Genomic DNA, 13268 nt, shown 5'->3' with positions numbered 1-13268 from the left:
ATTGGGATCACCTTACTTTACAAATGTTACTTTGCAGAATGAGGCAGGAAGACAGATCGATCTCAACTATTATTCATTAAGGAAAGTCCTTTATAAATCCCAAATTAACAATTTCTCTTGGAGAGACTTCCTATTACCCTTCTTTCACGGGAAGTTATTGCCGCTTTGGAAATGTTGAAATATGAAAATAATTGGGGAGGGGGAGAAATAGCAGTTGTGGGCTTCGGAGCCGAGCATCTGCTTAAAAAAAATACAGATGTGTGTCTTAAAAATGACCATTACCCTAATTCAGAAAGGTTCGTTTTTGATAGATATGATTAGGCGGGGGACATAACAATGTTCATAAAAGCCCAAGTGGCTTCTCAGCAAGGAACGGGCTATTTGTAAATGTTCAGGGCTCGGTGCCACCTCCACAAGTGATGGTGGTTTTTGGGAGGTCTGTGCTGTCCTTGCAGGACAAGCCCCATGGGCACGGGGGTCCCAGGGTCTGGGTGGAAGGGACCAGGGATGCTCTGTGGATGCTCACGAAGGGATGCTGGGGAGCGAGATGTTGCCCGGAGAAGCCAGCTGCTTGGCTTCTTAGTTGCTTGGCTAGCAAAACACTATTACTTTTATCCCATACATCCATCCTCGTAGCTTCTTTTGGCTGTTTGGGCAATGCCAGCAAGGCAGACCAACAGCTCTGAGAGCACCTAGGGGATGTACACACATTTTCCTTGTCCATCAGCAGCTCGGATGCTTCCTCGGCAGGAACAGCCGTCCCTCACAGGACCACAGGCAGAAGGAAAACAGCGAGGGTTTCTCTTTAAGCTCAGGCAGATGCAGATTTTTCACCCTGATTTCCCAGCACAACAGGGTTTGTTACCTTTTATTAAATAACCCCTGCTGATGCCCCTTTTCGGGAGGACAGTTTCGGGGTATTGGGGGGGATCTCAAGGTGGCTCGCTGTGCAGCTGGGCACACAGAAATGCTTTTTCACCCTACAAGCTCGAGTTCCTCGCTGTCAATAACATGCTCCTAGATAATTATGAATGGGAATCTCCTGCTTTGCCTTTCTCTCTGTTAATTAATAGGATTTGGGCATTAAAGTTGCCCCCCTGGTGCCGGCGATAGGCCCCTCGCTGCCAGTTCAGGCCCCTTGTTGCTCCCCCAGCCTTCCTCGCGGTCAGCACAGACACCCCATATTTTACTGCCATTTCTCGACAAGCCCCCTGCCTCATCATTATTTTCCCCGGGGACAGCGGGGATTAATCCCAGGCCCCGTTCCTCCGCAGGTGGTGGCGTGCCCCAGCACCGGGGCGATGCCGAGCAGCCGTCCGCTGGCAGGGAACAACGCAGCACCGCGGATTTCGTCCCTACACCCGCTGACGAGGAAATGTCATTAAGCCAGGGCTGCCTGCTGCCGGCGGGAGCTCCTCTCCTGATGGCTTTTTCCTCTAGGAGGGGATTGGGAGGGGAAGGATCCCCCCAAATTCAGCCTGCCCGTGACGGTTACCAGGTCCCCTGTGCGCACAGGGAAGCGGGGCATCAGCAGGCAGATGCTCAGGGAGCTGCTTGCAGCTAAAATGCCCCTTTCTGTGTTATTTATCTGGATTTCCTCCTGTATTTTCAGCTGGGGCTGGGAGCTAGGGCACCCAATGCGATGGGGAAAATGATGAATTTCTCACTGGGAGCTGAAAAGCAGGGCATTAAAATCCATGTGGCTCTGAAAAAAAAAAAAAAAAAAAAGCCTCCAGCCCCAAGAAAGCCTCCATCCCCCCCAAAAAGCCTCCATCTCGCCTTCCTCCAGCAGGCCCGACAGCAAACGCAGCCCTTTTGCTTCTGCGCTCTCCTGGGCTGAGCCCCGGCCGGGGAAAGTTTTGTGAGTAAGTTTGCAGAGCCGGAGGGAGGGCGGCACAGATCGATTGGCGGGTTTAATAGGATCAGGTCAGTGTAATCCTGTTTTATCCATTGTAATTCAGGCAGGCAAGGAGACCTCAAACTATAGGGGAAGGGGCTTTTAAAACCTCAGCGGTCCTGCCACAAAGCCAGAGGCTGGGGCCGGGACAAAAGCGTGAGAGAGGATGAAGTGGCTTGAAATAAATAGATTAAGGCTCTCTATGGGCCGGGCATAGCGGGAGGGAGAAAAGAGCAAGCGAGGGGCGGCCCGTGGCGGCCAGGGGGGGACAGGAAGGGACCCGGCACCCCCAGGGGGGTTTTGGGCAGCCCAGCAGTGGGTCCCCTCCCTCCGTGGCACAGGGGGGGGATTCGCCCCTGGATGGGGAGAGCTCCCCCCGCACCCCCCTGCCCCTCCGCGCGGTTTCCGAAGGGTTGGGGCAGGCAATCAATTTTTATGATGCAATTTATAATTCATACAGGTTGTCTTCGTGCATATGGTGTTGCTTTTGTGTGTCAGGGTGCCGGGTGCTTTATGACGGCGGCGGCGCGATTTGCATTCACGCCCGCTTGCCGGCCTCATCGCTCTCACCGCCGCGGCAGAAGGGGACGCAGATGAAGATGGATACGGCCCCGTGGAAACCTGGGGGGGACCCCTCGCTGTGCCCTGGCCCTCCCGGAGGAGGTGACACCCCCCTGGAGCCAGCCATCCCACGATGGGGTCTCCCATGGGTGCCACACATTTGGGGATGGGGGAGACGCTCGGTCCTTGGAGTGCTTGGTTCCCAGTAGACCCCCTTTGCACATCTCTCTTGACCCCCTTTCCCACCTCTCCAGGTCCCCTTTCCAACCTCTCTGGACCCCCTTTCTCATCTCTCTGCACCCCCAGGCTCAGCCCCCGTCCTGGGGATCTCCCCCCGAAGGGTCTCCTGTTGCCAGCGGGGTCAGCTCTCATCCCCCGGGGGCCAGAGGGGCAGGTAAAAGGCACAAAGCCTCCCCTCGCCCTGTCCCAGCTGAAATAATTAAACCAATTAAGTCAACACAAACAGAAACAAGACGGAAGGCGGCTGTGGGTGCCCCCCTTCCCCTTCACGGGGAGCAGCTGTGCCCCCCTGGGGCGGCCCCAATGTGCCCGGCTGGGCTTCCCCCTGAGCTGCCCACCTGGTGGGGGGCTTGGGAGGATATTTAGGGGTGGGGGGGGCATTTAGAAGCAGTGATGTCTCAGTTAAGAGTAGGGGGAGAGCTGCTGGAGAGGGTGTCCCTCCTGCGGCCACATCCTGCTGCTGACCACGGAAAGGCATCGCCCTATGGGGCAAGGTATGGGGTGACATAAGGGGGTGCTCCTGGGGGGTTTCGGGGGGGATTTCCCCCCTCTCCAAGCCAGGGCTGCTCGGAGCAGGCCGGTGCTCCTGCCGCGCTCCCCGAGCAGCGCAATTATTTGATCTGCAGATGTAAGAGGAATTTATTGTAACAACAAATATAGTGATGTCAAAACCCAACCTTGGATTAAAGCCGGCAGCCAAAGGGGAAGTGTATTAATTTCAAACAGCATCAGAGGCCAGTGCCTATTAGGACGAGCTATTCTTCAGACCCCCCCATCAGAATTAATCATTGGGAGTTAATTTGAAGCTCAGACAAGTTGCTGTTAATTTAGTGCAGGGAGGACGGGATGGAATAAAAAGCTGAGGTGCTGGCCGGGCCTCCTGGGTCTCATTAATCAGCGAGCTGAGACGGCCTGGCTTGATTACAATTTGCAAAAAAATTCATTAGAGCCTGGGCGATTGACAATTTTTCTCTCTGCCTGTGATCTGACTCATTAGGCAGCCAAATGAAAGCCATGATGATGGTGATGATGACAGCTATCAACCCCCTCGCTTGTTTATCTCCTTCTTCTCCTCCGGCCCGGGGCTCCCCCCAGCCCCACTGCTGGTGGGCAAAGGGGACCCCAGCCCGCAGAGCAGACAACTTCCCCGCGCCTGGGGCAGGTGCCAGCTCCATAGCGAGGGCTGCTGGGCTTCCCCCAGCCCCTGGGGGGGGACACGGGGGTGAGGAGCAGCTGCTCCTCCCTAAAATGCCCCCCCCTGCACCCGCGGGTGGGGGTAGAGTTGGGCTGCAGCTTACCCAAGCCGGCCCCAGAAAGAAAAAAAAATATATATATATATATAACAATAAAATAATAATAATAATAACGAAATAAATTGAAAGGGAAAAAATACTACTAAAAAAAAATCACCCGCGAAGAGCGCTGCCCCACGCGTGTCCCCGCCGCTTGCACCCGCGCGGAAAGGCAAGCAGCAATTAGTAATAATAAATTATAATGGTAACGAGGAGAATTAAAGCCGGAGGAGCGGGCAGGGGGATGCTGAAGGGCCAGACCTGCCGCCAGCGCCCATGGCCCCGTGCGTCCGCGGCGGCTCCGTCCCGTTTTGGGGCCCCAAAGAGGGGAAAAAAGAAAAATTAAAAAAAAATGGGAAAAATAAAAAAGCACAACTGAGCTAAATGATGTCAGTATCGGCACCAAACGCTGCCTCCCCCCTGATCGGCTCACTGAGACCCCCCCCCCCCCTACTCCCCCCCACTCTCCCTGCTCAATTTTAGCATTTTAAAGCAAATTCAAGCTTTTTATTTCCCCCCACTCCCTCCATCCCTGCCCGGCCCCAATGGCTGCTGAAAGTGGGGCCAAAAAGGGGCAAAATCGGGCAAAGTGGGCAGCAGGGGTCCCCCCCAGCCCCAGCCCCCCGGACCCCCTCCATTCACAGTGGCCGCAGCGAGGAAAAAATCAGATCAACGCCAAATTCGGGACCGAGCCGGCAGGGGAAGCGGAGGGCTTGGTGTTTTTTTTTTTTTTTTGTCTTTTTGTTTCTTTGTCAGTTTTTATTCACAAGACTGAGTTTGCTTTTTAAATTTCATAACTTATAAGGAAATAAGCTACATTGAAATAAATTAAACACAATAGAGAAGATCGTGCTTTTTTTTTTTTTTTTTCTTCTTCCTTTCCCCCCTCCTCTCTTTCTCTCTCTGTTTTAAAACATGGCTCGGTAGAATCGGCAAACCAAATCGACAGAAAGCCAGGCAAAAAATATATTTAAAAACCCGTCGCCCGGTGCCTGTCCCTCAGCCATTCGAAGTAAAACAAAACAACAGAAAAGGCATGAAACCAACCCCTCGGCTTCGTTTCGTTTCGCTCTCCTCTCTCTCTCTCTCCCTTGTTTTTTTTTGTGGTTTTTTTTTTTTTTTTTAAATTTTATTTTACCTTTCGCACCGCTAAGAAACAAAACCCCAAAGCTGGCTACGTGTGCGCTGCGGGTTTCGCTGGGGGGGGCTCTGCCGGCGAGGGGGGCACGGGCAAATTTCGGCTGGATCCGGCGGCGGCGGCGGCAGGGCTCTGCTCGCCCGGTCCCGTCGCAGCCGCGCCGCCGCAGCACGACCGTGTATGTACAACGTGGGGCAGCACGGTAATAATAAATATCTGCGCGTCTCTCCCAGGGTTTGGTATTCCCGCTTCCCAAACAAACAAACAAAAAAAAAAATCAGTTTCAAAGCCTCTTCCCTTCGCGGGCTCTCAGGACGTGGAAAGTTTCGCTGCAAAGTTCGCTCGAGGCTGGGGTTTGCTGCGAGCTCGCGGAGGGCTTTTGCTGTCGTCAGGGGCTCGGGTTTTGCTTCTGTGTTTGTTTTTTTTTTTTTTTTCCTCTTCTTTTCTTTTCGGCTGGGTCGCTGTCAAACCCCGGCTGGGAAACTTTTCCTCCAAACCCCGTGGCTCTGAGGGCAGGGGGGGGGGAATCAGGGTCGGGCTTGCTCCAGCTGCTGGTGCTGACTCCTGATGGCAAACCTGCTGACGTGCACCGGGATGGGCACCACGATCTTAGGATTTCGGGACGGCTCCCCCGTCTTGGAGTTGGCATTGCCCGCCTTGACCCGTTTCCATTTGGCCCTCCTGTTCTGGAACCAGATTTTCACCTGCACCTCGCTGAGTTTGAGGGCGTGCGCGATCTGGGACCTCTCGGTCAGGGACAGGTACTTTTTGCAGTGAAACTCCTTCTCCAGCTCCAGCAGCTGCTCGCTGGTGAAGGCCGTTCGCCTCCTCCGGTTTTTGCCGGTGGACGTGGTGTTGTTGGAGTTGTTGGCGCTCTGGGGGTTCTCCTCCAGCGCGTTGCCAGAGTCCTCTTCCTTGTGAGCCGCCTGGCCGGGGATGTTGTCGTCGGAGCTGTAGTCTAGGTCGCTGTCCATGGAGAAACTTTCCTCCTTGCCCTTCGCGTCGTCCTCCCCCTTGGGGTCCTCCTTCCCCTGGCCCCGCAGAGCCCCGGCTGGAAGCGAAGCAGAGGTGGCAGAGGCCCTCGGTTAGCGTCTGGCCCCTTCCATCCCGCGCCCCACGACCTCGGAGGAGGGAATCTGGGGGTGGGGAGCGGGATACGGGATGGGGACCCCCGGGAATGCAGGCTGGGGACCCTTGGGGTTGGGGGACGCAGGATGGGGACCCCTGGGGCTGCAGGATGGGAACCCTTGGGGTTGGGGGCTGCAGGATGGGGGCTCCTGGGGATGAGGGCTGAGGACCCCCGGGGCTGGGGGCTGCAGGCTGGGGACCCCCGCCGCCCCTCGCCCCCCAGCCCGGCGCCGTCCGCCCCGTCGAGGCGTGCGGCTGCTCCCCTCGGGCCCCCCCCCAAACTCACCGAGGGAAGCCTGGACGGCGTCGGCGGCCGGGAAGGGCAGCAGGGCGCCCCCGTCCTTGCCCAGGAAGGCTTTGCCGTCGTCGCCGCCGCCGTCGGGGGGCAAGCCGTCGGCTTTGTCGAAGTTGCCCGGGGGCGCGAACTTCCTGGCGGCCTCCTGGTGCTGCGGGGAGGCGGAGAAGGCTCCGGGCAGCGTGGCCATCAGGGTGGAGGTGAGGGCCATGCCCTGAGCCAGGCCGGAGCAGAAGCCGGAGGGCAGGCTGGGCAGCTGGTGGTGGTGCGGGTGCGCGGGGGGCAGCGGCGGCTGCAGGGCGCCCTGCGGCAGCGCGGGGGGGGGCGGCGGCGGCGGGGGCAGCACGACGGGCCGGTAGGGCACGAACATGGGGTAGCCGGTGTAGACGAAGTGCCCGGGGGCCGGCGGCGGGGGGCTGCCGATGAGCGAGTCGATGCTGAAGGCCGTGCTGCTCCCCAGCGGGCGCTGCATCATCATCAGCGAGGGCTGGAAAGCCGCGCTCATGCCGGAGCAGCCGCCGCCGCCTTCCTCCTCCTCCTCCTCCTCCTCCTCTTCGTCGTTCCTCGTCCCCGTCCTCCTCAGCGCCGCGCAGCGCCCACGCGTGGGGCACAGCCGGGGCGGAGCGGGGCCGCTCCCCGCCGCCGCCGCCGCCCGCACATGGGGGCCCGGCCGCCCCCCGCGCCCCCCGCCGCCCCCCGCCGCTCCCCGCCGCCGCGCTGCCTCTGCCCGCCCGCGCCGCCCGCGCCCATTCACATTTTGCCCGGCTGGGAACCCGCACCGCCCCACGTGCCCGCCGCCGCCGCCGCCCATTGGGCAGGGCGGCGGGAGGGGCGGGGCTTGGCCGCCGCCGGACACGCCCCCCCGCTACGAGGCCACGCCCCCTCCCCCGGCCCACGCGTGGGGGGCGCCCCCCGTGGGGTCCCCGCGGGCGTGGCGTGGGACGGGCCCCGGCAGCCGCCCCCCGTTTCGAGATCGTTTTTTAACTAATTTATTGTGTCTTTTTTTTTACCTTTTTATTATTTCTTACAAAATTTTATTATTTTTAGACTATTTTATTCTTTTTTTAAATTGTTCTTTAACTCTTTCCTTATTTTTTCAACTTTTTATAACTACTTTACGGTTTTTTTTAACTCTCATTCTTATTTTTAACTCTTCTTTTATTTTTAAATTACTTTATTATTATTTTAACTACTTTATTATTATTATAACTACTTTATTATTGTTTTAACTGTTTTATTATTTTTTTGAAAAACTATTCTATTATTAACTCTTTTTCTTATTGCTCCTAGCTTTTCTATTATTTTTCTAACTTTTTTCCTTCCCACTATTAACTTTCTCATTTTTTAACCTATTTTATCCTTTAACTATTTTATCACTTAACTATTTCATTACTTAGCTCTTTTATTATTATTTTAAACTATTTTGACTATTATTTTTAAAACTATTTTATTATTTTTTAAACCATTCCATTATTATTTTAAACTATTTTACTGTTTTTTAACCATTCCATTATTTTTTAACTATTTTAGTATTTTTAACTATTCTATTATTACACTTTATTATTTCTTTAAACTACTTTATTATTCCTTAAACCACTTTATTATTTTTTTAAACCACTTTATTATTTTTTTAAAGTACTTTATTATTTTTTTAAACTACTTTATTATTTTTTAAACTATTTTATTCACGCTTTTCTCTCCCTCTCCTTTTTTTTTTTTTTTTTTTTTTTTTTTTTTTTTTTTTTCCCCAATCTGAAAAGCCCCCAAATAGGCTCCATGTGGTTCTGGGTAAAGTCAGCCCCTGGCTTGGCTTTGAAATTGCTTCTGCAATTATGTAAAAGAGCCATTCAGCATCACGGCGGAATTAAAAGCGAGCGAGGCTGCTCCCTTTTCTCCGGCGAGCCTCTCATGTTGGCCGGCTCAAAGCCTTTCCAACACGACGTCTTTGCTGAGGACAAAAGGCGGAACAAAAAAAAAAAAAAAAAGAAAGAAAAAAAAAAAAAGAGGGGAGAAAAAAAAAAAAAAGCCCCCAAACTTGTAAATTGAACGTCAAGGGAACTTTACACAATTTCAAAGGCCATAAATAATGATAAAGGGACCAGGCGAAGAGGCAAACCCAGGCAATTAATGGAGGTTCCCAAGCAAAGATCAAGTGGTTTGGAAAATAAAATTAAATGAAAAAAAAAAAAAAAAAAAAGTAAAGAAAGAAAAAGAGCTAAAAAAAAAAGAATAAAAGGAGGGGGCTGCCCAGGGCGGGCCCCCTCCTCCCGGGACAATGGCACTGGCAGCCCCTTGGGGCTGGTTTTGGGGTGCCCTTGGGTGCGTAGGGCTGGGGAGAGAAGAAGTGGGGGCCAAATCCTGCCCTGTGGTGCTGGAGGGCACGTGGGGTGAGGGGGGCACGTAGGGAAAAGTGGGAGCATGTGGGGTGTGGGGGTCACACAGGGGTTGGGGAGCACGTGTGCCAATGGGGTCATGCATGTGGGGTGAGGGTTGGGGCACCTTTTGCCCCCCAGCGCCCTCCTGCCCAGCTCCTGGCTGCGTTTTTTGGGCCCTGGCACCAAAACTTTGTCACTTCTGGGCCTGGTGGTGGCTTCACTGCTCAGCCAGGCATGGCTTTTGGGGTGCTGAGCTCCCCTCAATGCCTCGGGCTTCTTCAACCCCAAGTGTCCCATCTCCACGTGTCCCATCCACGCACCACAGAGGCCACTTTGAGCGCATCTTTGACCTCCATGGGCACAAACGGGGCTGGTGCCCACCAGTTTTCCCCCATCCCATGACTCACCAGACGTTGGGGCTGACCCCAAAGCTGTGCTTGCTGAGCCCACCCTACACCACGGTGGGGATCCTGCCCTCCATCCCCCCCAAATGGGGAAACCCTTTCTCCATCCCCCAGTGTCCACAGCGGGCTCTGAAAGCTTGAGGAGAGGCAAATCTGTGCTGGCAAGTCATCGTTTCAACAGAAAATTTAAAAAAAGAATTAAAAAAAAATAAAAAATAAAGTCTTTTTTTTTTTTTTTTTTTTTTTTTCAGGAAACAGCCTCGGATGGAGGATCTGGGAGATAATTAGGCACGGTAATCTGCCGGGGCATGGAAATGTGTACCAACACCCAGCTCCTGCAGCTGTTTTTTATTGTCAGCCCTCTTCAAAATTTGCCCACAAACAAGTGCCTTTGCAAGACGGGCGTATTATTTCGGGCGAGAATAGGCTTTTGTTCGGCACATAATTAGCTGATTTTTCTCCGGTGAAGAAACGCCGGCGATCGCTGGCTGTCGGAGCAGCAACCGGAGCGTGGTCGTGCCTGGGAAGTGGGGCAGGGGGGACCCTCGGCGGCCCCCACGGCTGGGCCCACGCAGCAGGGGCCTTTCTGGGGGTCCCAGAGTGGGCACAGGGTGGGAAGGGGCGTTTTTGGGGGACCCCGACACGGAGGTGATGTTTGGGGAGGGTCCCGCACCACCTGGGGGCCAGGCGGCCCCCTGGGGGGGGGTTGGTCCCCAAAAGCCTTCTCGCCAAGGGGTAGGGGGGTCATGGTTTAAATAGGAGGATTTTGGGAGGGGCTCCCACTCCAGCTGCTGCCCGGACAGGGGGGAGAGGCTGTGAAGTGCATAAAAAGAGGGATTTTTCCCCCAAAAAAGAGCCAGCACAGGGAGGAGAAGGAGCTTTTTGGAGCAAGTAACCGTGGGCGCAGTGGAGGGGGAAATGCATCGGGGGGAGCTTGGGCCCCTTTGGGGGGGGGTTCAGTGGTCAGGACCCCCCTGGTGTGGTCAGGACGGCCCCCAGTGAGGTTAGGACCCCCACCCCATGTGCTGTGGGTTGTTTTGGGGTGCATGGGGTCAGCTCCATCCTCCCATGGGGGCTGCAGGTGGGGCAGGGCGGTCCCAGGGTCTTTTAGAGCCCCCCCCAGGTGACTCCTGCGAGACCCTCCCCCTCCCCCAGGGAAATGTTTAATTACACGGGAAATGTGAAAAAAAAAAATCCCTTTTCTCAGGGAGCCCCTGGGTTGGGGAGGGCGGGCAGGGCTGCGGCGGGAGGGGGGCGCGGGGCGCGGGATGCCCCACGCGTGCCCGTGGGGGGCTCCCCGGGAAGCCGCCCCCCCCTCCCTCCGCCCCCTCGCTTTGCAGGCGGGGAGGGAAGCCCTCGGTCGCTTAATCCCATTAAACTCCCTCGCCGGTTCCCGTTTGAACTCATTTCGGGCTGGGAAACGCGCAAGGCGCTGATTTTTTAAATTATTATTATTTTTTTGGTGGTGATACGTTTGTCTTCTTTCATTTCCCCCCCACCACCTTTTTTTTTTTTTTTTTTTTTTTAAGGGCGTGTATTTATATATATATTTTTTATGTGGTTTTATTTTATCTATCTATTTATTTATTTATTTATTTTTATTTTTTTTTTTAACAAACTTGAAGGCGCCGCCAGGCGCTCCCCTCCCCGGGATGCTCGCTGTCGGAAGAGGATGCTAAAAGGAGGAAAACGACGCCGTGCCCGCTTTTTCTTGCTTAAAAAGAAAGAGACCCGGCTCCGGTAACCCCGCTTAACAGCCCGAAATTCGTTCGGATGAGGGGCTGCGGGTTTTTATTTTATTGCTTTTCTTCTCGATTTCTACGTGTTCTGATATCCGGAGCCAAAATATTTTAGGAGCTCCGAAGGGGACCTGAGCGAAGCGCGGCGGTACGGAGGGCTCCTCTCTAGCGGTGTAAACCCGCACCCACACGCGCACAGATCGCCGCTTTTCGGGCAACGTAGTGCAGAAACCTGCCGGTTTAAAACCCCGAATAAAAGTCTAAAATATTCCCGGGTCAGGGGGGCACCGTCTCATTAAAACCACCACGGTCCTGAAACTGCACTGCAGACATTAAAGTGCAGTATTTTTCAATTAGAGCTGACGAATTCAATCAAAATTCCATAGATTAGGATGAAATGAGGCATGGGTCATTTACAGGGGAATTTAATTGCAGAGCCATTAGACAAATAGTATATTTGCCATTCTCACATTATCCATCATTTTAGACATCAATAGAAGGAACAGCATCTTTACTAATACAGCAGCACTTCCCAATCTCTGCCTGTAAACACTCCCTTTCCCCATAGCTCCTGATTATATCTGATTTCATTTAAAGCCATGGGGGATTATAAATGTTCATGCAATCAGGTTCATTAGGACTTCAAAAACCTCATTTCTGATTTGGATTGCTTTGCGGATCGCCCGCCTCGCTGCAGCGTGCGCGATGCCTCCGCTTCTCAAATCAAACGCCGCTTCATTACCGGGGCAGCTCGGGGCTTGATTAACCCCCCCTCCTCATCCCCCCGACCCCACGCGTGTCCCCCCCACCCCACGGGACCCTCACGGGACCCCAAAGCCCGTCCCCACCCGACCCCGAGACCCGGAGCCCCCCCGGGACCCCGCGCACCCCCCCCAGCCGAGCGTGGGAAACCCACTCGGGACTTCCCCACCCGTGGGAAACGATCGCGGAGCCGCCCCACGGGGGGTGCAGGGAGGGAAAACCACGGCCCCGCCGCCAGGAGTGAAGGTCCCTGATGCTTTCCCCTAATAGCAGCTCAGTATTAAGCGAGTCCCATAAACCACGCGCGTCCAGACAGACCTCGGGAAAAAAAAATTAAAAAAAAAAAATTAAAAATAATAATAAAGAAAAAAATAATAAAACCCCTCCCGGAAAGCCTTCATTTCACCCAAATGCCTCGTGTGCGCAGCGCTGCGTTAGCTGCCTCAGTAATTTAATTGGAATGAAACGTGAAAAATGTGTCATTTTTGAAGAATTTATGCATCGCTTCCTGGAAATCTCATTGTCTTAACTAGCAGCCTACTGCGTTCTGTTTAGCAGTCATAATCGCGTTTTTATGCGTCTCCGTATTACAAGTTAATGTGACCTCCTGTCTTTGGCTGCCGAAAAAAAAAATAAAAAAAATGAGCCCTTCCCATAACATCTGCATCAAAACAGGGCGCCTTTCCCCAACTTGCCAACTCTTCGCGGGGCCCGGAGCATCCCACCCCGGCGGCAGGACGGGGAAAAAAAGGAAATAACCCCCCAAAAGCAAACAAACAAAAAAAAATCAAAAAACAAAACTATCTCCCTTCTTTTTTATTTTTTGTTATCCAGGTAGAGTGGTTTTCTTTTTCTTTTTTTTTTTTTTTTTTTTTTTTAAACATATACATGTACATATTATTTTTAATTTTTTTATTTTATTATTTTTCTTTGTAATTTATTTTATTTTTTAATTTCATATTTTTAAGTTTCATATTATTTTATTTTATTTTATTTTATTGTTTCATTTTATTTTATCTCATTTTATTTTATCTCATTTTATTTTATTCTTTTATTTCCATCTTTATCTTATTACTTTATTTTGCGTATTTATTTATTTATTTTTATTTTTATTTTTATTTTTATTTTTAATTTATCCCCCGCCCCCTCGCAGCCCGGTGTCGGTGCGCGGCGCCGTGCCCAGCGCGCCCCCTGCGGGCCGCGGGGAGCCGCGCACCCGGCGCCGCGGACACGCGTGGGGACCGCAGCCTCTACCCCACGCGTGTCCTCCCCGACCCCACGTGTGCTGGGGTTTCTTTAAGGTTTCCCCCATTTTTTTATTTTTTTTTCTTCTTTTTTTCCTTATTTTTCCTTATTTTTCTTCTTTTTCCTCTTTTTTTTTCTTTTTTTTTTTTCTTTTTCTTTTTCTTTTTTTTTCCTCCTTTTGATGTGGATTTG

The 13268-nt window shown here is 52.8% G+C and overlaps 2 protein-coding genes across 2 annotated transcripts; one reads left to right on the top strand and one right to left on the bottom strand.

Moving 5' to 3' along the window:
• The first annotated feature begins 3099 nt into the window (after positions 1-3099).
• Positions 3100-11527, top strand: LOC311439288 (uncharacterized protein). Its single transcript, XM_084524784.1, has 4 exons — positions 3100-3192; positions 9582-9623; positions 10956-11070; positions 11185-11527. Exons 1-4 carry the CDS (start codon positions 3183-3185, stop codon positions 11366-11368), a joined length of 351 nt encoding a protein of 116 aa, XP_084380910.1. The 5' UTR covers positions 3100-3182; the 3' UTR covers positions 11369-11527.
• GBX2 (gastrulation brain homeobox 2) lies at positions 4813-7112 on the bottom strand. The gene is made up of 2 exons (XM_084524783.1): positions 6543-7112; positions 4813-6179 (listed from the first exon to the last, which is right to left on the bottom strand). Exons 1-2 carry the CDS (start codon positions 7054-7056, stop codon positions 5656-5658), a joined length of 1038 nt encoding a protein of 345 aa, XP_084380909.1. The 5' UTR covers positions 7057-7112; the 3' UTR covers positions 4813-5655.
• Positions 11528-13268: the final 1741 nt, after the last annotated feature.

The sequence above is a fragment of the Aythya ferina genome, assembly GCF_964211825.1.
Source record: "Aythya ferina genome assembly, chromosome: 6".
NCBI classification, from domain to species: domain Eukaryota; kingdom Metazoa; phylum Chordata; class Aves; order Anseriformes; family Anatidae; genus Aythya; species Aythya ferina.
Note: the sequence above shows the minus strand (reverse complement) of the source record. Positions and strands in the feature narration are given on the sequence as shown.